A 27,701-nucleotide genomic window follows, 5' to 3' on the forward strand; every position below is an offset into this window, starting at 1 on the left:
CAACTTTAACGAGTTGTGGAGTCTCTCCGCGTATCACTTCAATGAAACGTAACAGTTTTATGTTACAGTCACTGGTCTCGACCTGGCTATAACGTTAAGTAAAGCCCAGCAAATTACAGTCCTGTGTGTAACTCCTTCCCCTGTTGAAGGCATGCAGACTTGATGCAAGCTCCACTGGGTGCCTCTCTGGTGTTCCGTCCCCAAAATGAAGCCAAGCTGTATTTGCATTAATATATGCTGGGAAGAAAGGGGAGTGATTTCTTACCTTGGCATATTTGATCCTTACCATGATTTCACCTTTCCTCCTTTCCCTCCAGGGTTAAAGTCAGACTGGTTTGAGCCTGTGAGGGTCACAGCCAGAGAAGCCAGGGAGGGCTTCTGGCACTGCCTCCAGCTAGTCGTTAAAGACCAGCCATTACAGCTTCAAATAAAGGTGGGATTACGTAGGCTTTCCAAAGAACACGCTTACATTGCAGCAAGTGCAGCTCGGCCAGACCTGGCAGGTATCAACAGCACAAGAGGTGACGGTGCGAGAGCATGCCAGGGCTTGTTGGCAAGGAGTGGGGAAGCAGCCTTGAAGGCAGTGGTGCCAAAAACGACATCCACAGCCCACGCCACCCCTCACCATCCCTGCAGGCAGCTCCCCAGCCACCAGGCAGCAGCTGGCAATGGCGACGGGAAGAGGTGGAGTCTATAGAAGAACAGGCAAAAGGATGCAGAGAGGGACTCTTCATCAGGGACTGTAGCAATAGGATGAGGGGTGATGGGTTCAAGCTGAAACAGGGGAAGCTCAGATGGGAGATAAGGCAGAAGCTCTTCCCTGTGAGGGTGCTGAGGCGCTGGCCCAGGGTGCCCAGAGAAGCTGTGGCTGCCCCATCCCTGGCAGTGCTCAAGGCCAGGTTGGACACAGGGGCTTGGAGCAAGCTGCTCTAGTGGAAGGTGTCCCTGCCTGTGGCAGGGGTTGGAGCTGGATGAGCTTTAAGGTCCCTTCCAACCCAAACCAGTCTGGGATTCTATGATTCTATAAGAAGTGACTGGGAGATTTTGCTTTTCCAAGCAATAGCTTATTACTTGCAATGAGGCAGCAAGACGAGCCAAGGAGAGCCGGATGGATTTCCCACAGGAGCTTGCTGGGATGAGCCAGGCTGGCCACATTTACCCTGCTGTGCCCCATGTACGCCAGAGCACCCTGAACACCAACACCAGCCCCATGCACCCCACTGTGCCCCATGAACCAATGCCAACCGCATGCATCAACACCGGCTCCGCTGCAGGTGCAGAGAGATCCAGAGGCTGCACATCCTCGGGTCCACAGAGGTCATGGGCAACTTCCGATGATGCTGTGCCTTATCAAGTGGAAATAACCAGTTCGATACAGCTCTCAACTCTTCCTGTAGTGCCGCAAAAATATTCCCAAGTGAGCCCTGGAGGGAAGGGTGTCTTATTCCAGAGATTAGAGGGAGTGGCAACCCCTGACGCTCCCAAATGCGTGGAACAGAGGGAATAGCCCAGTGCATGGTGTGTGAGAGCAGTGTGCTTGGGCAGCGGGGACCTCCTGCTTGGCAGACATCAGGAAGAAGGGCACCCCCACCTCTTCTGCACCGAGACAGGTAATCCTTCTTCCCTGGGTTCCTCTGCCTTTGTGCAGGCTGCCAGCCAGGGACCATCCCCAAGGACAGCAGGAGAGAGCTGCAGGTAGGTGAAGAGCCCTGCAATGGGAAAGCAGGGCTTGCCCAGGAGTCCTGGGTCCAAAGGAAGGCTGTTTCTGCCAGCTGCAGTGGCAGTGGGAGTTGCCAGGGGCCAGGACCATGCTGCTGGTGGAAGAGGTTTTACCCTGCTGCAGCTCTCAGAGGTCACTTGGAGCTCTCAAGGTCTGCTGAGCTGAGGGACCCTTCACAAAGAGAAGGTTTTTGCAGGTTCGCTGTTGAAGGAAAGGGCCACCCTAGGCCAGGCTCTTCCCTTGAGTTTGCATGCTATTCTCCTGATCTTATGCCACAAAAATGCTTTCCATCTCTCCTTGCTTTTCTGAAAGGCTCAGAGTTCAGTGAAAAGGCTTTGTTGAGTGGGCATGCGAATGCTCCCTCAGCTGCCTTCCCCTGAGGAAGGCAGGGATGTCAGCAGCAACAGGCGATGCAACAAGGGGTCTTGGGCCCAAGAGGTTCAGGATGGAGGTAGGGAACCCTTCTTCCCCCAGAGTGGGCAGCAGCCATGTGAGGGAGGTGTCAGGGCTCTGCTGAGCAAAGCCCCAACCACCCCAACCTCATGCTGACAACACCCCACTGTGAGCTGGAGGGTGGACAAGGGGGGTGCCAAGGTCCCCTCCAGCAGAGCAGCGCTGCCTGTGTGGTCCTCCAGGATCACATCACAGGTGATGCTCAGGGACAGCAGAAGGAGCAAGTGGCCTTCTCCCCAGCTGCAAAACCACCTCCAGCAGCATGGGAGGCGAGTTCCTCCAGGAGAAGACAGAGGGGACAATGAGAGATAGCTGGGAAGTGACAGAAACCTGCTCACAGGAGTAGGGTAGAGCCCAACCAAATCACATTATTTGATTGCATATTAAGAACGAAACCTCCATGGTTCTGCAACTGAAAATTGGTGGTTTACTCTTGATTAGTTCAGCTATCAGTTTAACCACATAATCTATTCTTACAAGTCTCTGAGACATCATTTTAAATGAATAGTCTGTAATCACCTCCTCAGAAAACAGATTTGCCCAGGCGCTTATAGCTGTATACATACATGTACGTTTTTCTGCATACAGTGATCTGATGGAGAGTGTGTGATTAAATGGGATGGAGTTTGGACTCTGGCATTGTTCAAAATGAGCAAAATGAGCCATTTTTAGGACAAATTAGGGGATTTCAAATGTATTTCACCTGTTGAGTGGACAGATCAATACACTAGCAGAAGAGCAGGGCCTGCCAAGTGAAATGCATGCAGTTCCTGCCTTCTGTGTCAGTACTGTCAATGTCTCTCACACTCATGCTGACAATGTTTTGCAGGGCACCATGATGTGGCTATTCATAACCATTGTTTTTGTAATGTGCATCAATGAGAAGTCAAATGCAAGTCCTGAGGTGTCCATGGATGTTGTAAGTCCTAACTTTTCTCTCTTCTTTTCCTACTTGGGCATGCAAGCTGCCTGTGTTGCCATAATCTGGACAAGACCGATGGTCTCTGTGTACATATTTACCAAGGTTTCTCACCAGGCTTTTATTAGAGAGTTTACTTCCCTGTGCTCATGTACATGGAGATTTATGGCAGACATTATGGGAGATTTGGGTGAAATCAACAGAGTTGGTCAATGCTTCACTGTCGTTGCTGCCCTGCTCTAAGAATCCCAGACTGGTTTGTGTTGGAAGGGACCTTAAAGCTCATCCAGTTCCAACCCCTGCCACAGGCAGGGACACCTTCCACTGGAGCAGCTTGCTCCAAGCCCCTGTGTCCAACCTGGCCTTGAGCATTGCCAGGGATGGGGCAGCCACAGCTTCTCTGGGCACCCTGGGCCAGCGCCTCAGCACCCTCACAAACACTGATTGCAACATGAAAAGTGACAATGGGTCTTTCTTTACCAGACCTGCTGAGAGAGCAAGGCAAACTCACAGCTGCCAAAAGTTTTAGCTGAAGGCATTGGCGGAAGGGACATTGGGAGGTCCCAGCCGACTACTCCAACCTCCTGCTGATAGCAGGAGTCACCATTAGGAGCTCAGGGCAGCCACTGTTGGCTTCACCCAGGCAAACCCTGATATCCTCCAGAATGGAGACTCCCACCTCCCTGTGGACCTGCCCCACACTGTCCTTCCCTTCTCACAGGGTGAAATTATCCGTTACCATGGGTACCCCTATGAGGAGCATGAAGTGGTGACAGATGACGGCTATTACCTCACCTTGCAGAGGGTTCCTCATGGCAGAGACAATCCAGAAAGCATAAGCACCTCCCATGAAGCAGAGACACAGGGCTCCAGCATGTTCTGTCCCCGTAAGTGCCACAAGAAGGTCTGCCTGGTCCAGGGACCCTGAGAGCTTTGCTGGGCTGAAGATGCTCAGGGCTGAAGATGAGCAGGGCTACCCTGCCAGAGCCTGGGTCCTCAAGGAGACAGCTTTCCCCCCCGTAGGATTAGCCTTGGGAGCAGAAGAAATGCAGGTGCCCTCCACACCAAACTTCTTGTTCTTGTTCTGAGAGGATCTGCTCCAAAGAGGGAGAAAAAGATAAGGAGTATGAATGGGACAGAGAAATTTTGCCTCAGGTTTTACCCCTGCTCAAAACAATGTAGCAACAAAAAGCCATTTGTCAGCAAAAAAACACCACCAAATGTGCAGTCCAATGCCACCTCACTATTTTGGCTCCTTTCTGTTCTTCACTTGAACCACTGTTTCAAAGTGAAGAGGGTGATGCCCCATTCTTGGCAGGGGTGTCCCTCCCCTAGGGAGCAGGAGAACTAGCATATGAACATGGCAAAAGGGTGTGAAAAGCCAACTTTCCCTTCAGCAAACTTTGTCCTCAGTTGTCCAGGTTGGGAATGTGAGTCTTATGCTGAGAGTCTAAAAAACAACAGAAAAAAGAGGAGATAAATAATTAAAAAAAAAGTTAAAAAGATAAAGTCACTTTTACTTCAACTTTTCAAACTGCAACCTATGGTCACTCTACCAGATGAATTCAGATATCTCTGTGATAGCATTGTTGTGGCTGTGAAGCTGGACCTGCTTTGAGCAGAGCAGAGACTTACAGATGACCTTTTCAGACTAAACCTTTCCATAATCTCTCTTCCACTCTCTTCCTACAGCACTTCAGGCTTACTGGTCCTTTGTAAAAAAGATTGTAAGCTTGTTCTGAGGAGCTGAGACTTGCCCATACGGCTTAAAGTGGGCAGAATTGAGTGGAGGAGAAGCTCTTTACCCCTCCAGTAGTTAGTCTCTTGCATCAGGGCATCATGGTGTTGCTGTGCCATAGGAGGTACTTAAACTCTGCTGGGTTTGCAATGTCTCCTGGTCAGACCTGGAGCACCTGAGTCAAACAAAAGGCACCATGAAGAGGGTGGTCCCCATGCAAAGCCCACAGTCATTGATAAGACAGACACAGGTTCATTTTCCTTCTTTCTGGGAGCATGATTCAGTGTGGAGTTCAACCTTATTCTTCAGTTTCACTGTATTGATTTTCTCTGCTGTGGGATGACCAAAGAGCATGGTTCAAAAACAACTCTCCAAAGAGCCTAAGGACATAGGTGACCATCTCCTTGCGCTGCAGTCACTTCCCCAAGGGGTTGCTACCAAAGCAATACCTCGATGTGAATTTTGCTACTGCTCAGAGAAACTGATCCTACTTTTCTTTCTTCAGCTCCAAAGCCCGCGGTCCTCCTGCAGCATGGGCTGTTGTTGGAGGGAAGCATCTGGGTTACTAACTTACCCAACAGCAGCCTGGGCTTCATCCTTGCTGACGCTGGCTACGACGTCTGGATCGGAAACAGCCGGGGGAACCATTGGTCACAGAAGCACAAAAAGTTTGAGTTTCACCAGCAGGAATACTCAGATTACAGGTATTTTGTGCAAAACTGAAAGGTGGGCAGGTACCTGGTACCCTCAGCAGTGTCTGTAGGCTGGAGGAGCAGCACTGCTGACAGTCACACCATCTGCCAGTGGGCATAAACCAACTTCACCAAGATACCTGCCAGAGGTCTGATCTGCTCCCCAAACAGTCACAGCACTAAGGTCAGTAATTCTGTTATGTGCCCATCTCCATTGCAGCTTTCATGAGATGGCCATGTATGACCTTCCAGCAACAATCAACTATATTCTGCAGAGAACTGGACAGGAGCAGTTGTACTACGTGGCTTACTCCCAAGGAACGACCACAGGTACTTAGGAGGAGATCAGACCACTGTCAGGGTTACGTTTACCTCTGGTTTGGGAGTGTTCTTCTGAGAACATGGGCAGGGAGGGTAATGTCTGGGCACATCCAAACAACAAAGGGAAAAGAGCAGGTGAAAATTCCTGTTTGCTCTAACAGAACAGTTTTGAGCAGTGGCAGCCCAAAAATGGTTTTAGTGATGGCTTTTGGTGCAACCCACTGCTGTCAGATCCCCAAGAAGGGCTTGTGGGAACTGCAGCTGGGCTGAGCAGTCAAGCTAGGAGCTGAAATGCATCAGAAGCAAAGGCTTCAGGTCAAGTCACCAACCTTCTAGAGCTACCTCCAGGTGACCTTCTGATGGGCATACACACCTGGGAATCAACAATAACTTCAGAAATAACCTGGCAGGGTCTGCTTCCTTCTTCCTCCCACAGGTTTCATTGCTTTTTCATCCATTCCTGAGCTGGATCGCAAAATCAAGATGTTTTTTGCCTTGGCTCCTATCACCAGAAGCTCAAATATTAAGTCACCCTTGATAAGGGTGTTTGATCTTCCTGAGGGGCTGGTTAAGGTACGTGCTTGCCACACACTTGTCTGGTGTGAAGGGGAAGGATGTAACAGGAAGGTCTCATCACTTGAGACATGCAGTGCTTGTACATCAGTTTCATTTTCCTTTCTGTGTACCCTTTGCATTGAGCAGGTAGGTACGTCTTTGCCCATGCCCTTGAGGCTGCAGGGCATTGGACAGTGTAAAGCATCCTCTTGTCCAGCTCTAATCTGAGAACAGCTACTTCTAATTATTGCTTTTGGGCCCATCTTCCTAGGACAAAGCTCATCTAGGAAGATCAGGGCTCTTAGAGGGCCATGGCCATTTCTGAAAAGCCAAAATCACAAAGCCCAGTAAAGCTGTGGCAAGGAAGGCAGCAACTGTCAGGGATGAGCAGAGAGCTGGGGAGAGTCTGGAGACAAAAGGGGAATGCGACCACACTGATCAGTGCCTTTGACTTTCACAGCTCATTTTAGGACACGTGGTGGTCTCTGATAAGGGCAAAATACTGCAGCAAGTGACTTCCAGACTGTGCAGCTACCCTATCTTCAGAAGCTTTTGCTCCTTGGTCCTTTACTTGCCTGGTGGATTTACCAACAGCTTAAATGTGGTATGTACACTTCAGCTTACCTTTTAAGCAACAGTTTCTCATTGATCCTGACTCGTCAACTAGCTGGCCTTTCACATCTTCTGTTTGTTGAAAAATCTTGCCATTGCATCAACATTTTGCAATCCAGCTGTTGTGATGCTCTTGCATTGGCACCAGAGGGAAGGCCAGAGTGTGCACAAGGTCACATGTCCACCAAGCACACTGTCTCCCCAGAAGGGATGATACCAAAGAGGAGAGCACAGAAATGCATTTGGTGCTCCAGGGGCACCCACGGTTTCTCTTTCACTAAGTGATTTGTAATTTTACATGTGTTTTAATAACAAAATGGGCTCGACCTGCTGGTCACGCTCCTTTTGATGCAGCCAGGATACGGTTGCTTTCTGGGCTGCGAGCGCACACTGCAGCCGGCTCATGTTCATTTTCTCATCGACCAACACCCCCAAGTCCTTCTCTGCAGGGCTGCTCTGAATCTCTTCTCTGCCCAACCTGTAGCTGTGCCTGGGATTGCCCCGACCCAGGTGTAGGACCTTGCACTTGTCATGGTTAAACTTCATCAGGTTGGCATCAGCCCACCTCACAAGCGTGTCGAGGTCCCTCTGGATGGCATCCCTTCCCTCCGGCGTATCAACCGAACCACACAGCTTGGTGTCATCGGCAAACTTGCTGAGGGTGCACTCAATCCCACTGTCCATGACACCGACAAAGATGTTGAACAAGACCGGTCCCAACACTGATCCCTGGGTCCTCAGGCTCTTCAGTCTACTATCCCTTAGAACATATTTATCCCCAAAGAAGAGACTTTCCCTATGCTGCACTGCAGTGAACACAGTCATAGAAAAATTCAGGGTGGAGGCACCAGGGTGCAGGTCTTCAGCCCAACCACGCTCCCACCAGGGCCAACACTGCAGCTATAACAAGTTGCTTGGGGATGTGGCTGGGTGAGTTGGGTGGTCCCAGGGATGCTCCACTCGCACAGGGAAGGACTGTTTCCTTGGGGCCAGCCAAGATTTCAAAGTCCAGATCCTGTCACAGACCACTCATGTAAGTAAAAGTGAAGACAGGTCCATGTAAAGTGCCAAGCAATAATGACTTCATCATGGATGGAGTCAGAACTCAGCCACTGTTTCTGAAAGAAAGTGTTGGGCTAATTTCTTAATATTCCAAGGAGAAAACACATTAGAAACAACATGTAGAGCTATCGTGATGAGTTGCCCATTGTCTTTACAAAATGACCCTGAGCACAATATATGGAGTTTACTTTGGTTTCAAAACCACATAGACTTGTAACATGACCCAGCATCCCATGGGAATTGCTCAGCTTACTGAAGGAAGCTCTACAGCACCCTTCATGCTACTGTCTGCAGCGTGAATTCACATGGCATGTGGCTGAGCTGTGCCTTCACAGAGCTAAGATGAAGCAGTTTGTGTGAGTGAAAGATTTCTGTGGCTACTGAAAAGGATGAGGTTTGTTTCTAGTAGGATTTCTCTCCACGCAGAGAAGAAATGTCTCCAATGGTTTCTTGCAGAGCCGCATAGATGTCTACCTGTCCCGCTTCCCTGATTCAACGTCCATAAAAAACATGTTACATTGGCACCAGGTAATATTCCCTGCTGCAGAGTAAGATTGCATGCAACCAGGGCCCATGTTCTCTCAGCTGCCAGGGACCTCTTCTCAATGCTTGGGTATAATCCTCCACTGCTCCCCCTGCAGAGCTATGTTAGAGATTAAGGTGAAAATTGACAAGAAACACTGGTGCAGATGCAGTTCTTTTAGCCACAGCTTCCAACAAAAGATGACCAAGAGTCTTAGGAGCTGATAGGAGATGGAGATGAAAGACAAAAATGGTAATAAACCAGCACAGGAGATGCTAAAGGCCAAGAGCCGTGGGTCGGTAGAGACAACTAATCATAGAAAAACTAATGATTGAAAATATGCACAGACTCATATCCTTCTGTTGTAGACACTGACCATGAGAGACAAAGGAAACTTGCCCAAAGATCTGGTGCTTGCCTTCTTTGAGGTGCATGGTGTGTTTCTGGGGCCTCAGTCTCCAAATAGCAGACATGAGCAATGCTAGGCAGGCCTGCAGGTCATGCTGAGATCTTCCTTGAGGTTGATCTCACCTCCCAGAAGACAGTATCACATGTAACATGTAGCCTCGGTGGCAGACAGGAGAAGCACAGTTCCCTGCTTGCCTTTTATCTTTCTTATGGTTCCCTCTAATGCATGGATAACAAATACAACTCCCCCTTCTTTTCCAGGTCTATCAAACAGGGGAATTCAAATATTATGATTATGGCAGTGACAATGTGTTTCATTACAACCAGGTAAGAGAAATCCATTATCACTTGTCAGCTAAGACTGAATTTGATGGGACTTACAGAATTTACCTTATATGGTTAAACCAGTTTGTACCTTTCTCACAAAAACCATGTCTGTGATGTTGTTCAGTGATGCCTTTTTGATCCTCCGATGACAAGCCCAGGGGCACAAGGCATAATCAGGATCTCTGGTGATAGCTTCTGTACCACCTCTTAGGACAGAGGAGAAATTCCAAGCAGCAATCAGGAATACTTTGACTTTTTGACTTGCCCGTGACCTCGCAGGTTTTCCTTCTTCAAGCCACACTATTTGTCTTGCAGACCACACCTCCCTTCTATGAACTGGAAAACATGAAAGCCCCTCTTGCTGCATGGTATGGTGGCAATGACTGGATTTCAGCCCCCGAAGATGTAAACATCACACTGCTGCGGATAACCAACGTGGCATACAAAAAGTACATTCCTGAATTCGTCCACTTTGATTTCCTTTGGAGTGTGCAAGCATATGAACAAGTATACAAAGAAATTCTTGACCTAATGGAGAGGAGCACCTAGAGTTGGACTGGGGGCAATGATTGGCCATTTCTTGTTTGATTGATGGAGCTTCTTTTAGTTAAAAAGAAAAAAAGAGAGGGAAAAAGCTCATTAAACTCTGTGCTTGGTCAGGATTGACATTACTCTGGCAAGTGACAAAAACAAGCCAATCCAATGATCTGCAAAGCACGTAGGATTTAGGTTAAGTAAGTTACAGTCCTTGAGAATGTGGGGCATGGCCCTTGGCCCCTGAGTATCCTAGGTGCCTCACTCATGTGGGCTTCCAGAAACAAGCAATTTCCATGGACGTTGGCTTCTGGTCACAATTAGTTTCCCAGCTGCAAACACCTGGACAGTAGCTCAGCTCCCTCCTGGACACTGGTGTTCCACAAGAGTAGGTGTGCTTGGATGGGAATGTGGTGGGTCAAGTGATAAATCCTGCTGATGTAGATTTATCCACCTTCTGGCGACTCTTCCATGCCAAGAATCCCAACATCCTGACATTCTTTGCTTTTCTTTACAGTTGGAAGGAGCTAGAAACAATGTGACAGGTGACAATGAAAAGACCTCATGGTTTTTCCCTGTGAGAACTGTCCATTTTGCTGATGTAGGGAACATCTTTCTCAAATTCATGTTGATTTGGATAACAACAGCCTTGCTCATATACAAAAGAGGCTTCAATAACTTCTAACTGGGAAACACCATTTTTCACCATTTTAAACAATACTCCCAAGGCATAACCACCTTTTAAGAAGTCTCAGGAAGTGCTTTTGTTTTCCTTATATGGGACAGAGAAGAGTCTGGTGGAAGCCAGAAATGAGTTTAACTCTGTTTTCAGCTTCTGGATTATACTTCTTAATAATATATTGATTAGGGGAGGAATTGTGAATTTGCCTGTTTGTATAACTACCTTCTTAAAATATGCCTAGGAGCATGCAAGGCAAAGGATAAGATGCCCTTTCCACAAAGATGTACAAATAATAATAATAGCAATAACAATAATAGTAATAATAATAGTCATAGTAGTAAGAATGTAAGAGAGGATCTGCTTGGCTCTTTGTGGTTGTACTGCCCTAAACCTCTGGAGAAGTGTGGGGGTTTTCAGTACAGATGTCTTGCCATGTGCAGGCGAGGGAGAGCTGCTTGTCCAACACTGCCCCTGCTCACGGGTGGCCTTCAGTGGCTTGTAACACTGGCAGAAACTAACACTAGGAAGAAGTTCTTCCCTTTGAAGGTGCTGGAGCGCTGGCACAGGTGCCCAGAGAAGCTGTGGCTGCCCCATCCCTGGCAGTGTTCAAGGCCAGGTTGGACACAGGGGCTTGGAGCAAGCTGCTCTAGTGGAAGGTGTCCCTGCCCGTGGCAGGGGTTGGAACTCGATGAGCTTTAAGGTCCCTTCCAACCCAAACCATTTTGTAATTCTGATTCTGTGAAATGTCTGGAGATGGTGGGATGGGGATGATGGTGCACGTCCTTGTAGGACAACTGCAGTGGACTCTGAGTTATCATCAAAAGGGACCAGCTGTAAAGGTGTTTCACTTTCCATCACTGGAGCTGGAAATGACCACAGAAGAAAACGGGATGGGGAGAAGTAATCTAAGGGTGAAAGAATTAGGTTATAGGTTAGATATTATCTATCTGGTGTGACAGTGTTTAGCTACCTCACTTAGCATATTTGTAATGACAACTTTTTCTTTGCGATTAGTTATTTATGGCAGGGCTCTGCGCTGGAGCAGCATTCTTACAGGGCTGCGTTGTTGTGCCATGGATATCAATGCAAATGCAAGAAGACTTCTCTGTCTCCGTAAATAAACACCCAAAGCTTGGCAAGATGTTTCCCAATAGGCTTCTGAAAAGCTTGCAAGAAGTTATTTACTTCTGAAGATTTCTAATAATTGCAGGGTTTAGTATCTTCTCTTTCTGTTCAGGTTGTCATGTTTGTGCCACTTCGGTAATGATGTGGTGCAGTGTTTGTATTGCATTACCTTCATTCATTGGCATCTCCTATGACTGCTTTTTCACAAAGTTCTCTCTAAATCAGATTCTGGAAGTGCTCTGGTATGTGCTTCTTGTCTCCAATTAAAGGATCAGCAATGGCTGAAGCAGAGCATTCTGGAATCAAACAGAACAATAAACAATCAAGGTGCTTATAGGATAAATATTATGATGTTCTGTCACGTGGGATTGCTATGATCAATAAACAGATTGTGTTGATCTTGTTGGGACTGAAGCCCTTCCATGTCTCAAGTCTGTCAGGCAAGTCAGAAGTCATCAGGTCCAGGGTGATGGCACACATCCAAGGCCAGGCTGGGACATCAGCCCATGATGACTGAATCAACTGAATCTCTTGACCTTAGACTTCACAACACAGCATGAGGCCTTCACCACCCTGGTAAATGTATTCATGCCACAGCACTATTCCTTTTTAATTGTCCCTGCATGAGCAAACCAACCTCAGTCCTGCGCCTACCTGTGTGAAGGATGCTGGTCGTTCAGTGTCCTGGTTTCAGCTGGGATAGAGTTAATTCTCTCCCTAGTAGCTGGTGCAGTGCTGTGATTTGCCTTTAGTCTGAGAACAATGCTGATAACACATTGACGTTCTAGTTGTTACTCTAAATCAAGGACTTTTCAGTCTCATGCTCTACCAGTGATGAGGGGCATAAGGAGCTGGGAGGAAGCAGAAACAGGACAGATGACCTGAACTGGCCAAAGGGTATTCCATACTACAGCATGTCATGCCCTTTGTCCCTCTGCTCTGCTGTGGTGAGACCTCCCCTGCCATCCTTCATCCAGCTCTGGAGTCCTCAGCACAGGAAAGACATGGACCTGTTGGAGAGGGTCCAGAGAAGGGCCACAGAAATGTTCAGAGGGCTGGAGCATCTCTCCTGTGAGCAAAGAAAGTTGGGGTTGTTCAGCCTGGAAAAGAGAAGGCTCCAGGGAGACCTTTCAGTTCTTAAAAGGGGCCTATGAGAAAGATGAAGAGAGATGTTTTCGCAGGGCCTGATGCAACAGGATGAGGGGTGATGGTTTTAAACTAAAAGAGGAGAGATTCAGGCTGGACATGAGGAAAAAATTCTTTACAATGAGGTTGGTAGAACACCGGCACAGGTTGCCCAGAGAGGTGGTGGATGCCCCATTCCTGGAGACATTCAAGGCCAGGCTGGATGTGGTTCTGGGCAACCTGATCTAGTGGAAGGTGTCCCTGCTCATTGCAGGAGGTTGGACTGGATGAGCTTTGAAGGCCCCTTCCAACCCAAACCATTCTATGCTTCTGTGATTCTATGCCCACTACATAAACTGGGGGGAGTTACCCAGAAAGGGCTGGCCACTGCCTGGGGACTGGCTGAGCATTGGTCAGCAGGTGCTCAACAGTTGTAGTGTGCATCATTTGGGGTTTTTGGGGGGAAGGAGGGTTATTCCTTTCTCTCCCTCTCTTTTTTCATGTTATCTTATCTTGCTGTGTTGCTGTTAGAGTACTGTTGTATTCTATTCTGTTATTATATTTTAGTTTTATTTCAATTATTAAACTGTTCTTATCTCAGCCCATGGGTTTTACCTTTTTCTGATTCTTCTCCTCATGCTAGCGTAGGGCTATGGGAGGGTGGGGTGACTGAGCAGCCCCATGGTATTTAGCTGCTGGCTGGGCTTAAGCCAAAGAATTCAGCCACTTTCTTTACTGTCCTTCCAGATGTGCTAATGCAAAGCCATTCTTGCTTATGGCACACAAGGCTAAAAGGACATGAAACCATAACAAATCCTGTTCAAAAGACAGTAGTTGCACCACATTTGCTGACCTATGATTTTCTGCTATCATCATGGCCAACACAAGAAAAGGCAGCACACACATGAACTGTGAAGTGTGTAGATCAGCTCCAGTCTGTGTCCACACTGGAGAGGTGGTGAGCACATCTACTACAGTGTCCTTGCTGCTTGAGGGTTATGCTTTGGTGCCTGCTTTAAGCAACATACTGGCCTACACTGTTACTTAGAAACTCACTTGTACCGGGGTGTCCTGGTTTAGCAGTAGCAGTCATTTTTTTCTGCTGGTGCAGTGCTGTGGTTTTGACTTTTGGCCTGGGAAAAATATTGATAAAGCCGATGTTTTCAGTTGCTGGTCAGAATGTTTACCCTGACCAAGGACTTTGTGAGTCTCATGCTCTGCCAGGGAGGAGGAGAAGCCAGGAGGAAGCAGGGACAGGACACCTGACCCAAACTAGCCAAAGAGGTATTCCATACCACAGCACGTCATGCCCAGGATGTAGAACGGAGAGTTCCCGGAAGGGCTGGATCATGGCAGGGTGGGGGCGAGGTACCGGTTGGTGAGCGGTTGTATTCTCTTGCTTGTTATTTCCTTTATCATTATTACTATTAGTGGTAGCAGTAGTGATTTGTGTTATACCTTAGTTATTAAACTGTTCTTATCTCAACCTGTGGGAGCTGCATTCTTTTGATTCTCCTCCCCGTCCCTCCAGGAGCGGAGGGAAGAAAGGTGGGGGGGGAAGTGGACTTCGTGGTTCTGATTTACGGCCTGGGCTTAAACCACGACAGTTCTTTTTTGGCGCCCAACGTGGGGCACGAAGGGTTGAGATAACAACAGATCTGACTGAGGCACAATGCTGATTTATGGGCTCTCAAAGTTGTTCTTTTTGATGTCACAGTTTCAGTGTGCTGTAGCTTACTTAGAGCCGGTATTTGCTGTGTTAGTGTTTATCAAGTGTGGGCCTTGGGCTAAGGTTCTTGTTTCATTGTACTTCATGGTAATGGCTTGTAATGCGGGCGGGCTCCAGCAGCAGGGCGGGATGGACGTGGCAGTGGACTTGTACCTGGTCGTCCCGCTGCTCTTCACCGTCCTGGCCCTCGTCCTCGCCTCCGTCTTTGTGAGGCTGCGGGGAGCTGAGGGGGAGCGGCTCCGGGAGCCGGCGGCGGCCGAAGCGGCCCGGGAGAGTGGCTCCGGGGACCAAGCGGCGGCTGGAGCGGGGCCGGAGGCCGGCAGGGAGCGGCTGCCAGTGGAAGAAATGGGGGCGGTCGAGAAGGGAAAGGAGGCGGCTGCCGAGCAGCGGGAGGAGGCGGCGGCGGAGCCGAGCCCCACGGCCGAGCCCAGCCCCGCGGCGGCCGAGAGCATCCCCCAGCAGCCGCCCACCGAGCCCCGTGAGCCTGAGCCCCAGGAGGATGCAGGAGACCCCGCAGCACTTTCCAGCAAGGCAGAGGAGGAAGATCTGGACTCAGAAAAGGAGAAGCTGGTGGTGAGAGAGCTGGCAAGCACAACAGCTACAGCAGCCCCAGTGACAAGTACAGCAGCAGCATTTGAGAGTTCTGAAGGTTTTGAATGGCCTCTGGGTACCCTTGGGACCTGCCTGCTGATTGTGATGGGGATCACCATGTTGGCACACACACAGAGTGTGTTCTATCCACAGCCATTTTGTCTGATCCCGAGAGTTAAGCAGAGTCAGGTTTGGGTCTTGTCTGGGTTTAGACAATACAGGGGGACCGAGAGGTTTTCCCCAAGGCTGGACAGTCATGAGTGTCACGGTGTGTGGGACAGTATGGGCGAGTATCTAATCCACTGGGCCCCTCCAGTGCTTTGGAAGCGTCGGAGATGGAAGGCAGCTGTGTGGAGTCCCCGACGACAAGTTGCAGAGACTGCTGCAGGGGAGGGTGAATTATTTTGAACCTGATGGGCCCATGACACTTCAGGGCATCAGGGCAGAGATGCAACATAGAGATGGACTCATGATCGAGGGGTGGACTTTGCAATGGGCCTCTCCTGCTCTGAAAGACTGTTACAAGAGATGGTATATTGAAAATGTGGGATCTGAGCATGACGTGAATGGTATGGAATAAGGGGTGGATACTGTCCTGGTTTAGCAGTAGCAGTCATTTTTTCTACGGGTGCAGTGCTGTGTTTTGACTTTTGGCCTGGGAATAATACTGATAAAGCCGATGTTTTCAGTTGCTGGTCAGAATGTTTACCCTGAGCAAGGACTTTGTGAGTCTCATGCTCTGCCAGGGAGGAGGAGAAGCCAGGAGGAAGCAGGGACAGGACACCTGACCCAAACTAGCCAAAGAGGTATTCCATACCACAGCACGTCATGCCCAGGATGTAGAACGGAGAGTTCCCGGAAGGGCTGGATCATGGCAGGGTGGGGGCGAGGTACCGGTTGGTGAGCGGTTGTATTCTCTTCCCTTGTTATTTCCTTTATCATTATTATTATTGGTGGTAGCAGTAGTGATTTGTGTTATACCTTAGTTATTAAACTGTTCTTATCTCAACCTGTGGGAGCTGCATTCTTTTGATTCTCCTCTCCGTCCCTCCAGGAGCGGAGGGAAGAAAGGTGGGGGGGGGAAGTGGACTTCGTGGTTCTGATTTACGGCCTGGGCTTAAACCACGACACGGGGTTAATCTAGGATAAGGTTTAGTCGACTTATGTCAGATAGTGTACTCCCTTTGCATGTTTTTTTGGTCCTTAACAGCAAGCGTGACAACAGTTTCCAGCAGTCACCAGCATCACTGAGTAGTTTTACTCAGTTGAGGACATGTTGCTTTCTTATTGCAGAAACCATAAGCAATTTCTGTGTTCTTCCCTATGTTGTTTCCAAATTTGCTTTTGAGATTGCTTGGAAGAGAGAGCCAGTAACTAGGTTTTGAGGCTTGTATTTTTGTATAGTGGTACCTATCTCCTGTATTCTTCACAAGACTATGTTAGTCTCCATTCCTGACCCTGGACTATGTTGCATGGACACGTTACCGCTCCCTGAAGGTCTCAAATATAGAGAATCATATAAATATAAATAAATATATTCTCAAATATATTTATAAATATAGTCTCAAATTATATGTATATATAAATATAAACATTAAAATAACCCCAAGAGCACTATAATAAAATTTCATGTTTATTTATTGAGCAAGTTTGCTGCAGTTGGCCCAGGTCATGAACAAAACCAACTCTTTCAGCTTTAGCAGGCTCTTCAAAGCCAATTGTACAATGAAGAGAGAATCAGAGAAGAAGTACAAGAACTCCAAGGTTGTTCTGCGGTCTTCTGAACAAAGAAACAGGGGAAGAGTAAGACGAGACAAAGCAGTGGTGACCACATCTCAGCTATTTCACAACCAACCTCAAGGCGCATTTATGCTTTGCTAATTCAGTTTCATTCCTGTGCATAAACATTGCATAAACAATTCTAGCAAGGTGTTGTGAAAAGAATACACTGTTTCATCAAGCTTCACTGTCCAAGTCTGCCATGAGTAAAATCCCTCCTACATGTGTAGATGCTGGAGATATCCCAGCCCAGCTGGGGGGCTTTAAACTAGGAAAGGTACAACCAGATTAGGACTGTTTCTCATTAGGTTCTTTAACTTGAGCAAGGTTCTCCAAGGTTACTGCAAGGGAAACCTGCTTATCTAATAGGAATTACATAAGATTTGATGTTCCTTATTGTAAAATCAGAATGATAGTCTCTCCCCCAGTTCAGGATCCCAGTTCTGATGACAGCTAGTTAAGCATCTCCCTGCTTGTGACTGGCTTACCCTTGTGCTTGGCAAGAGGCAATGGACAGAAGGTAACAACCAGCATCCTGGGCATAGTCAGGAGACTTGTACATGCATGAGAACACCGGGAGAAACACCAGAGCAGGAGTTAGAGGAATGGTATGCATTGATAGCCAAGCACATGATTAACACCAATCAAACTGAGGAAGGTGTTGCTTGCACTGTGATGTGCCACAGAGAAGGTGACTCATCAGCAGAAGACCTGCATCTGTTAACAGGGTGGCAGTGGGGATACAGCTGCCCCTGTATGCTGTAGGCCCCCTGTAGCTGACCTTTCATGGATTGTTTCTCTTGTTGTTACCCCAACAGCAGGGTGTGTTACAGTCCTATGGTAACAAAAAAGTCAGACAGCCAGCATAATATTCATACTATTTATGAAGCATGAAGTAAACGAGATGCAGAAACAATATGTCGTGTTATAGTAACTTCTGACTCCTACAGCACCTCAAAGGCCAAGACTTGGCCTTTGGGCCTCAAGCAGAACCCAGAAGGCTTATGGAGAACTCAGTAGCTGGCAATCCTTGCCTTCCATATCACACTCAGGTGACCTTGGACAGGCCACTTGGTACACACATTTTGGCCCCTCTTAAAGACTGTGTGTATGAAAGTGCTGATTGGTACAGTCTGCTTGGTTAGAAAGCTAAATAAAATACCTTTCTGTTTCTAAACGGTCATGAGTTTTGTTACAGTGGTTCCCACCACAATACCGTAAAAGCATCCCATGAGTGTGGTTCATTTTAAGATGCCCATGTTAGTCTATCTAATTTTGTGCCTCTTACCATGTATTATGGCATCCTGGCCTGGAGGTTACACTAGTGACTATCCACAATTCTGTTAAGTGCACAATCACAGCAGTATCATGATGCTATTGCTCTTTCCACCTATACTGTGTGTCAAAACATCCAACTTGGGTCTTCTGACTTCAAATAACTAGAAGGTCTTCATTTCTTCCTTTGACTAAGCTCCACAAGAGTTTCCCAGTAAAAAGCTGACTGCTCTTTGCTCCAACTTCTTTCCTTCCTACCCCAGTTATGATAGGTCCTGATGTGAAATCACACACGAGCCTCAGCACTGATACTCTGTGCCAACAGCCTCACCCCATGGCCTGAGGATGCTGGGGAAATCTCTGCTGCCTCCTATCTAGTACTAGTACTTAGTACCTCCATTAGATAACTAGTACTCCGTGGGAGTAGAAGACAGAAGCCTTGACAATGGATGAAGGAGCTGACCGTACAAGTAAAAGGTGAGGCCTGTCTTGATGCTAGAGTAGGAGTACCCAAGCTGGGTATGGGTTTCTGCATCCATAGGGTGTTTTCTAACTCCTTTTGGGACGCACAGTGGAATTGCTCTCTACACAACCTGTAAAGTCCATCTTACGTAGAGGGATTTTTGCACTCATGGGAGTGGGAGGACATTTGCAATAGCCTAAAGTAGGCGCAAGGATGGAAGTAAGGTAACGAAACAGCGAAGGCTCAGGCCACAGCTGCTGTCAGGAAGATAGCACCCACACACAGCGTCCCTTTGCGTCACCAGTTGTGGCACTGACAGAAAATTACAGTCAGGTGGATGGAGTAACACAAGCTTGATCTGGGCTGTGTTCCATAGCTCGCATACTGCTCACAGACTATGGCTGGTATGACTATTAGAAGTCAGCCGAATCCATAACCAGGAGAGGTACACTCAACCAAGGCACCTGATAGCCAACCGAAGGCTTAGTCTTTTAGGTGGCTACCAAGCAGCTACAGAAAGGCGTAGGTTGTAAGGTCATGGGCTGGAGGTGGACAATGAGCACCTTTGCTCTGTGCAATACCTACCACTTCACCCAGATGGAATCACTGCACGGGCTCTGCTGTCCGTCAGCAAGAGCCTACGCCTGGTACTTGTGCAGAAAATGCTGCAGAGGCGCTGCCAGTTCTGAGTTGCAAGCACACTACCACTTGGGCATAAGGGTTATGGGGCATTGCACGAGCCACTGTCCCTCCTGAAAAGTGGTGCATCAAATGCCTCCCATGCAGGAAGCCAGTGAAGGAACAGCAGGAGCCTGTCCTTGCTGTGTTGTCCTTGTTTCGGCTGGGATGGAGTTAATCCTCTCCCCAGTAGCTCTATGGTGCTGTGTTTTGGCTTTAGCCTGAGAATAATGCTGATACCTTAATGCCATTGAGCCACCGAGGGCCAGAACCCATTTGTATTTCTGGAATGACAGGAGGATCTCAGCAGCTCTTGTACTGCATGGTACTTAGTCACCAGCTGGGTTTAAGCCATGACATGTGTCTATGGAGAGGTTGACATACCCCTGAGGCCTTGTGAAGCTGATAGAGTCCAAGTCCTTTCATTTCCCCAGGAGCTCTCATCGTAGAAGAGGCATTCCCAAAGAGCTCCTTGGAGTTAGGAAATGACCCATTAGAAAGAAAACTTCTTGACATTTTTTTACTGTGGCTACCACAAGCTTAAGGTGCAATTCCATAGCTGAAATTCCTTGCTGCACCACTCCACTGCTTTTGGAAACATAATCCTTTGCAAGCACAAAAGTCATGACCACATGGACGAGCAGAGGAAGTTATCAAAGATATGACCAGCACACACATCACTTAATTGGAGGGCACATGACGTGGTCCAGCGTGGTGTCAGGGATCTGACACAACGTTCTGGCTTTAATAGTGGTGGTGATAGAGCCGCCACCATTCACACCACCAGCCTGAGCAGTGACGACGGTGGGCTCTGCCAGGTAACATATTTTCCTTTGCATAATTCAGGTTTGCATTGGAGCTATCCTGAGGGTGGAAAAGCATTGATTGCTCTTGTTCTTGGTAACTTGCCTCTTGGTAATACCATAGAGAGGGTTACTGGGAATATAGCAGAGGGCAGATACGTCTCACAGTGTGAGAGACCCATGAGGAGGAGGAAGTAGGGAGGTAGAGAGCAACCAGATGACTGGTGAGATGATTTGCAACTCATGCTACTGGGCTGGAGTTAAACTCGAACTTTTAAGAGCCTGTCAAGTGATTAAAAATCATATCAAATATTATGTGTGTGTATTAAAAAGACCTCTGCTTGGGAAAGAAGTCTCTAAGGTGATCAAAATGGTTTCTGGGGTGGTTTTTTTCAAGCTACACTTACTTTATAAATAGCCTTCCTATAAGGCTCTACCAGTTTCAGTTTATAGGATCCATCTGTTCACAGTGGCTTCTGGGTGCAAAAGCTAAGCAATAGAGAAACAGCAAAAGTATGACATAGTCATAGCCCAGCCAACCGAAATGTGTCCTTTCTATAGCATAAACCTTTACTTTGAATTCATTCATTCATTCATTCATTTTGAATTCATTCCCCCTCCGTGACAATTGACCCGATGGCATTTTCCATCACTTCAGTTCTTGCATTATAAAGCTGTTTCTCTACTTTTTACCATTAAAAATATAAAAAGGGGTCTTGCCTAGTACCAGATCTAGTCTGTACGGAGGAGGATGAAGAGCCTTGCATGGACTGTAATGGTAGTTGGAATTGGGAATCCATTCTGCTTCCAGCCCAGGCCGTGATATATGGTCTTCAGGTATATAAGGAACCTAACCCATCATAACCAAGTGGAAACAGACATTCATAACAATGTTAAATAGCCACAGCAACAGCAAGAGCAATAATAGCAATATTTTACACAGGCACAAGATGTGGCTGTTGGTTGCAATCCTGGTTTTGACACAAGCACCCGCGAACTCAGAAGATGCCATCAAGCAGAAAAAGGTCATAAATCCCAAGACTTTCATGAATGTTGTAAGTCAGGAGAACAGCTTGGGGATGTTCATCTGGGGGAGAGAGGGATGGAGGGGATGCATGTGGAGGAGGCTTGGCTCACCATGTGTGCTGGTTTTCTGGAGCGGTGCAGTCTGACGTTGCCTCCATACCATCATTAGCAAGCCCTGCTTCCTGAAGGAGCCCTGTTCCTCCCAGCAGTATGAAGTGCAACGACCAGCAGGTCAGTTAGAGAAGGGGGCAAACCCAGCCTGGATTTGATCAGACACCTTCCTGGAGGGTCTTAAGTTGTGCGAGGCTTCTGTCTTTCAGCTGCAGCAAGCAGCTCAGGGCCATGTCCAGGTGGGTTCTGCAACTCTCTAAAGGTGGTTTTAAATGGACCTGTGACATGGGCAATTAAATTGCTGAAATTAATCCCTTCTGCCAACTGTGACAAAGCAAGCACACAGCGATGTGTAGGCAGGACCACAGCTGGCCTTCACCAGACTGAAACTTCCCAATCTGTGGAGTTTTCAGCATAAATAAAGCTCGGGCAAAGCCTCAGGAACCATGAGACAAATCCTACGGGGTTTGTTCTATTGCCCTTCCAGTCAGCCCAGCTCAGCAGGTTCGATATGCCCTGCTATCTTATCTGCCCCACGCATCAGCTCAGTGTGACATGACATGCCAGCTGTCAGTAAATCCTTTTCGTTTCAACCTCTGGGTTTGGAAACATCTCAAATGCATTTCCTGCTGCATGCTGCTGGGGAGCCCTGCTGCCACTCACCCCCCTCCTGCTCACAGCCCACAGCTGAGCATTTCCTCTTCCCTTTAGCATCTCATGGAGCATCGTATGGAGACGAGAAGGCTCAGGGGGACCTTACCACTCTCTACAACTACTTTACAGGAGGATGGAGGGGCTGGGCTCTGCTCCCAGGGAACAAGGGATGGGACAAGAGGAAACGGCCTCAAGCTGCACCAGGGGAGGTTCAGGTTTCTACCTGTGTTTTTCTTTCCCCAGAGCCAAATCATCTGCCACAGAGGGTACCCCAGTGAGGAGTATGAAGTCCTGACTCGTGATGGCTACTATGTCAGCCTTAACAGGATTCCTGATGGAAGAGCAAATCTTAGGAACAGAGGTATGTCTCTATTTCACAAGGAAGGCAGCAAAATAAAACCAAGCAGACTTAACACAACAAGCAGGTGACGGGATGAGCCTGAGCAGCCAGGGGAGCATTTATTGTGACAGCAACGCCATCAAATGCACAGCACTTCTCAGCTTTACAGTCACACTCCTAGCAGCCAGCACGGGAGAGTGTGTCTGCACCACAGCAACTGCCTGTCACATCCAGCAGAGACCTGAGCCTTAAAAAGGCCCAGAGGGTACAGACATATCTGAAGAGATGTACCTGCATTTAATTTCCCCCCCATAAATCTGTGCCTCTGAGGCTTGAACAAGCTCAAGAATGAGCCTGTACATTTGGGCTTTCACATGGCTGTTCTCAGTGCCCGCTGTACTAAGCTTGTGGGGATGAGCTCGTAGGGTCTGAAGGGTTTAGGAGGACTCCTGCAGCTCCCCAGTCTGAGACAACAAGGGCAACCATCACAAGATAACTGCGGCAAGGATTGCTTCACCAGGAGGTGTCATTCAAATGCACACTGTATGTTCTCCGGCAGTGTGAGAAAGAGGCTTTATTGGCCTGAATTAGGGGTGAACAAGCAGGGTAATTCCGGTTCAGTGCAATGTGCTCTTTCTTTCACATCCAGAGCCCAAGCCAATTGTGTTTCTCCAGCACGGCTTACTCGGAGAAGGCAGCCACTGGGTGGAAAACCTATCCAACAACAGCCTTGGCTTCATCCTCGCAGACTCTGGCTATGACGTCTGGCTGGGAAACAGCCGAGGGACGAGCTGGTCCCAGCGACACCAGCACCTTTCCGCTGACCAGGCTGAATTCTGGGATTTCAGGTGGGCTGGAGTGGGTCACAACAGCACAGCCCGCTCCTCTGCCTGTCACTAACCTCTAGGCAGAGGTGGGTGCCTCCGAGCAGGCAAGTCGGAGCACCTCATCTCCCGTGCGGCCTCCCCCAGCATTCCCAGTGATGTGCCAGGGATTTGGAGGCACCCGTGCTGACCTGCCTGCTGACACGGTGCCAGCAGCTCCCTGCAGCTGCCGGGCCCTGCTGCATGCATGAGGACACCCATCCTGCAGAGACATCAGCCCCATTCTGGGGCCTCTGTGGGGACTTCCCTTGCCAAAACCCCCAGCAGAGGGTCCAGAAGCATCATTGCCACCTACCCTTCTCCTAGATGTTGCCCACAGAAGCCTTGTTTCCAAGAATGGCTTTTTAGACTGCTACTGCCTCTGCAGAACTGATCTTCAGAGCAGTCCTGGACTTCCCAAGCTCATAAACATCCTTCCAGTAAGAAAAACCTGATAAAGTAGGTCTGTGCTTCACCTCATCACACTAAAAAGCACATGGGCAGTAACTGGTGCTCCATTCACTGCAAAGAGCACCTCTAGGAGCAGAGCTGGCGCTGTAAGCTCAACAAGAACCAGCTCTGGGGCTGCAGACCTGCATGCACAGCTGGCCAGGCTCTGCACATCTCGGCTAACCATGGCTATGGGAGGACTAAGCCCTTTCAGGGAAGGATGAGGCCATTGCAGGAGGGATACATTCAGTCCCTGGGCAGTTTCACCCAGCACAAGGCTCTCCTGCCTCATAGGAAGTTTCTCCTGGTAAATCAGCTGTGGATATTAAGCCCTTCAGTATAGAAGCAACGCAAGACAGCCAAAATTCACAGGGAACTTTGCTCTCCTGGTGTTACCTTATAACCAGTGAACTGCTCCTGTGTTGCAGCTTCCATGAGATGGCAATGTACGACCTCCCAGCCATGATCAACTTCATCCTGCAGAAGACCGGACAGAAGCAGATCTATTACATTGGCTACTCCCAGGGCTGCACGATCGGTGTGTTAGAACTGCCTGCACCACCTTGAAAACACTCATTTTGGTGTTTGTAAGCAGGAAGCAGAGAGGTCCAATCTTTGAGGGCTGACAAGCAGGCAGACTAGGTAGAAGGTCTCTTGCAGTGAGGCACACAAGCCATGCTTTTCACATAAGACATCAAGGAGGAGCAGCTTGCTCCTAGAGCAGTCAGAAAGCTCCCGGTGATCTCAATAAGTGCCTTGCTGCAACTATAATTCAAGCTAGAAAACCAAATTGCAGCATCCTGCATCAAAACCAAAGGTGTTTTGCATGGATGTCCCAGCTTCTGCTTTCCAATGAAATGCATTGTGCTTCTCTTCACCTGGGCCATCAAGGGTAACCTGTGATGATGACACCCTTTAGCAGGGGTTGATGGAAGGTGACAGCACTGCTCCCTTCACCTGGTGAATGGGGCAGGACTTCCCATCAGTAGTAATCATTGAAGTGTCCCATCAGCCACTTCTAACTATAGGGATAAAGGCTTTGTCTCCTTCTGGACATCTCTAGCACTAATGCGAAGCAGAAACGTGGGAAGAGATCCCAGGTTTCTAACTGGGTATAACGCCAGCTAAACAGGTCTGGGCAAGCAAACCCTCAGATTAAGCACCTGAAGAAAGATGAACCCAGCCTTAGGTTGTTTTTCTGTTTCCTCAGCGTTCATTGCCTTTTCATCCATGCCAGAACTGGCTCAGAAAATCAAACTGTTTTTTGCCCTGGCTCCGGTAGTGACAGTCAAACACGCCAGAAGTCCCATCATGAAACTGTCCTTCCTTCTAGACAGGCAATTCAAGACGTTCCAGGTAGGGGATTGCTCCATGCTCTCCTCTCCCAGACACGCCAGTGCTAGAAAAGGGATCGTGCCCAGCCCCAGCCCCCGGGGGCTATCTGACACAGTGGAAGACAGTTAATTCCTGCTGATTTATAGGCACAGACACCATTCATCAGGGGCAGATGCACCCTGCATGGTCACTTTGTTGTGTGCACACCTCTGCAGGATCTCAAGGTGTTGAAGCTGGTCTCTCTGTGGGGGCTGTTGTTGAATTCATGGGCAGACCACCTGGGAAAGAGCAGCTTTACTGTGCTGATGTTAATGACAAATGAACCCAGAGCTTGGGGGGAAGAAGAGAGTCCTGAGTACTGATTTCCCTCGTGCCATTCAGTCAGCATGGCCTCCGTACTGAGCTGTGCACACCTCAGCAGGGCAGGGGGCAAAGGAGAAGCGGGTTTGACCCATGCGAGTGCCACACATCCCCAGCTCAGGGGACAGCAGCTGGTGGCATGTCAAGGGGAGGAACACTTTGAGGACCAGGCTCAAGGAACGGAAGCACCAGACACCAACCTTGCCCTTTGCTCCTGCAGCTCCTGCTCGGCAGAACGGATGCCTCGCTGCGGATGAGGAAGCTGTGGAGGTTTCTCCCCCAGCTCTGCAGGAAGCCGCTGCTGCACAAGCCTTGTGCCAACCTCCTCTTCCTGCTGGGTGGCTACAACGAGAAGAACTTCAACATGGTGAGTGCAACCGCTCCGCGTGGGGATGAGAGAGCCAGAGCCCTGGGCTGCACTGCTTGGGAGCACCCAGCAGCACCCACTGCCACCGAGAGCAGCTGTACATCCCACCAGCACCCCTGGGTGCAGCTCCTGCTCCTACCCACCCTGCTGAAGCAGCATCTGGGTGACCACAAGTAGTCACTAAGGTCTTGAGCACAGTCCCTGAGCCCAGAGGAGGTATCTCCAGGAGCCAGAGGGTACCTCATCCTTCACTGTTCTCCTGGAGCTGTCTGAGAGCAATGGGGTTTTAACGAAGATTATATTCCTGGCCCAACTCTCTAGGCAGCTTGACTCAGCAGTGGCTGTTTTGGGAAATGCATCATCTGGCAACTGCCATCCCTGCTCCAATCCATTGGAAAGCAATCACAGAATCACAGAATCAACCAGGTTGGAAAAGCCCTTCAAGCTCATCCAGTCCAACCATTCCCCAGCAGTGCCAAGGCCACCACTAACCCATGGCACTGAGGCCTCGTCTCCACAGTGTGTGAGCCCTTGCAGGGACGGTGACTGCAGCCCTGCCCTGGGCAGCCTGTTCCAATGCCTGAGCACCCTTTGAGGCAGGAATTGCTCCTCAGCTCCATCTAAACCTGCCCTGGTGCAGCTTGAGGCCATTTCCTCTTGTCCCATCCCTTGTTCCTTGGGAGCAGAGCCCAGTCCCTCCTGGCTCCATCCTCCCTTCAGGCAGTTGTAGGGAGCCATCAGGTCCCCCCTGAGCCTTCTCTTCCCCAGACTGAACCCCCCAGGTCCCTCAGCCGTTCCTCACCAGACTTGTGCTCTAGCCTATGATAGTCTGAATCTGCTTCCTTGCAGACGCGGCTGGATGTGTACACATCCCGCTATCCGGATAGGACATCTGTCAAAACCCTGATACACTGGGCCCAGGTAGGTTCTTAGCATAGAAGCAACCCTTACAGTACCTGGGACTGATGTCTCTATACTCTGAGCCCAGAGTGCACAAGAAAGTAAAAATGATCAGGTTGTTGAAGGACAGCTTGCCAGTGTGAAGTCCTCCAGCAGCACCCTGCACATGAGCTGGTGATGAGCAGGTCTGCAGAGGTACCAGCATCACACTGCTGCAGCCAAAGTGCCACATGCAATGCCTTCGTTTGCCAGCCCATAGCTAGTGCCAGGAGTTGAGGTGGAGTTCAAATCATCACCCTGCTAAAAAAGGTAGAAAGTCCAGCTTGGGAGGGGTGCCACTTCCATGCATCACGACCTTCTTTCATGATGTGATCCCTTTAGGAGGCTGGGAGATGCAGTACCTGCACAAAGGTGCTCCCTGGCCTCCCACCGCAGACCTATCCTCTCCTTGCAGGTGATGAAATCAGGAGAATTCAAAGCCTTTGACTATGGCAGTGAAAACCCAGCCGTGTACCACCAGGTAGGAGGCTGCACCAGCAGTGCTGGTGGCTGGAGGTGCCAGGGCTCTGCGGTGTGGGGACATGTTGGCTTGCGGGGGTTGACCATTGCAGCAGTTCCTCAAAGTCCCCCGTGTCCCTCCAGGAGACACCTCCCTTGTACCATGTGGAGGAGATGCCTGTGCCCACCGCAGTGTGGTCAGGAGGAGAGGACTGGGCAGCTGACTGGAGAGATGTCCGCCTGCTACTGCCCCGCATCGCCCACCTTGTCAACTACAGCCACATCCCTGACTGGAACCACTGGGACTTCATCTGGGGCTTGGATGCCCCCAGACGCCTCTACAGCAGCATCCTGGAGCTGATGGAGGAGTCTCAATAGAGTTGTGGGTCCCCAGGGAGATGCCAGTGGCCTGGCCCCTCTCCCTCAACTGGGACGTCCCCTGCTGTCCCCTCCTACTGCTGGCCTGACACAGTTGTGGTGATGGTGCTTCCCACACGGCCCTTGGTCATCAGGGTTTGTCCTCCTCGCTTGGGAGCTCCTCATGAACCAGTGACACTGCGCAGGCAGGGCAGAACTGGGGCCAACCGAGGCATCAGGGCAGGCAGGAGCCACCAGTCAGGCAGCCCTGCTGGAAGGGTGATGGTGGAGCCACATCCTGGGCTGTGCAAGGGGGATGTGGGGAT

At 49.2% G+C, this 27,701-nt stretch overlaps 1 protein-coding gene across 1 annotated transcript; it reads left to right on the plus strand.

Annotated features, from left to right (window-relative positions):
* Positions 1-537: 537 nt before the first annotated feature.
* On the plus strand, positions 538-27,396 carry LOC308228662 (uncharacterized protein; the record flags this gene model as incomplete). The annotated part of the gene is made up of 22 exons (XM_080632062.1): positions 538-705; positions 1,184-1,274; positions 1,649-1,695; positions 3,003-3,092; positions 3,814-3,979; positions 5,336-5,534; positions 5,743-5,852; positions 6,280-6,416; positions 6,859-7,002; positions 8,529-8,600; positions 9,265-9,330; positions 9,646-9,871; positions 11,941-11,998; positions 21,016-21,169; positions 22,149-22,266; positions 22,895-23,093; positions 23,987-24,096; positions 24,769-24,914; positions 25,474-25,620; positions 26,470-26,541; positions 26,975-27,040; positions 27,163-27,396. 22 exons carry the CDS (start codon positions 538-540, stop codon positions 27,394-27,396), a joined length of 2,820 nt encoding a protein of 939 aa, XP_080488188.1.
* Between the last annotated feature and the right edge of the window lie 305 nt (positions 27,397-27,701).

The sequence above is a fragment of the Psittacula echo genome (genome assembly GCF_963264785.1).
Source record: "Psittacula echo genome assembly, chromosome: 20".
In the NCBI taxonomy this organism is placed as follows: Eukaryota; Metazoa; Chordata; class Aves; order Psittaciformes; family Psittacidae; genus Psittacula; species Psittacula echo.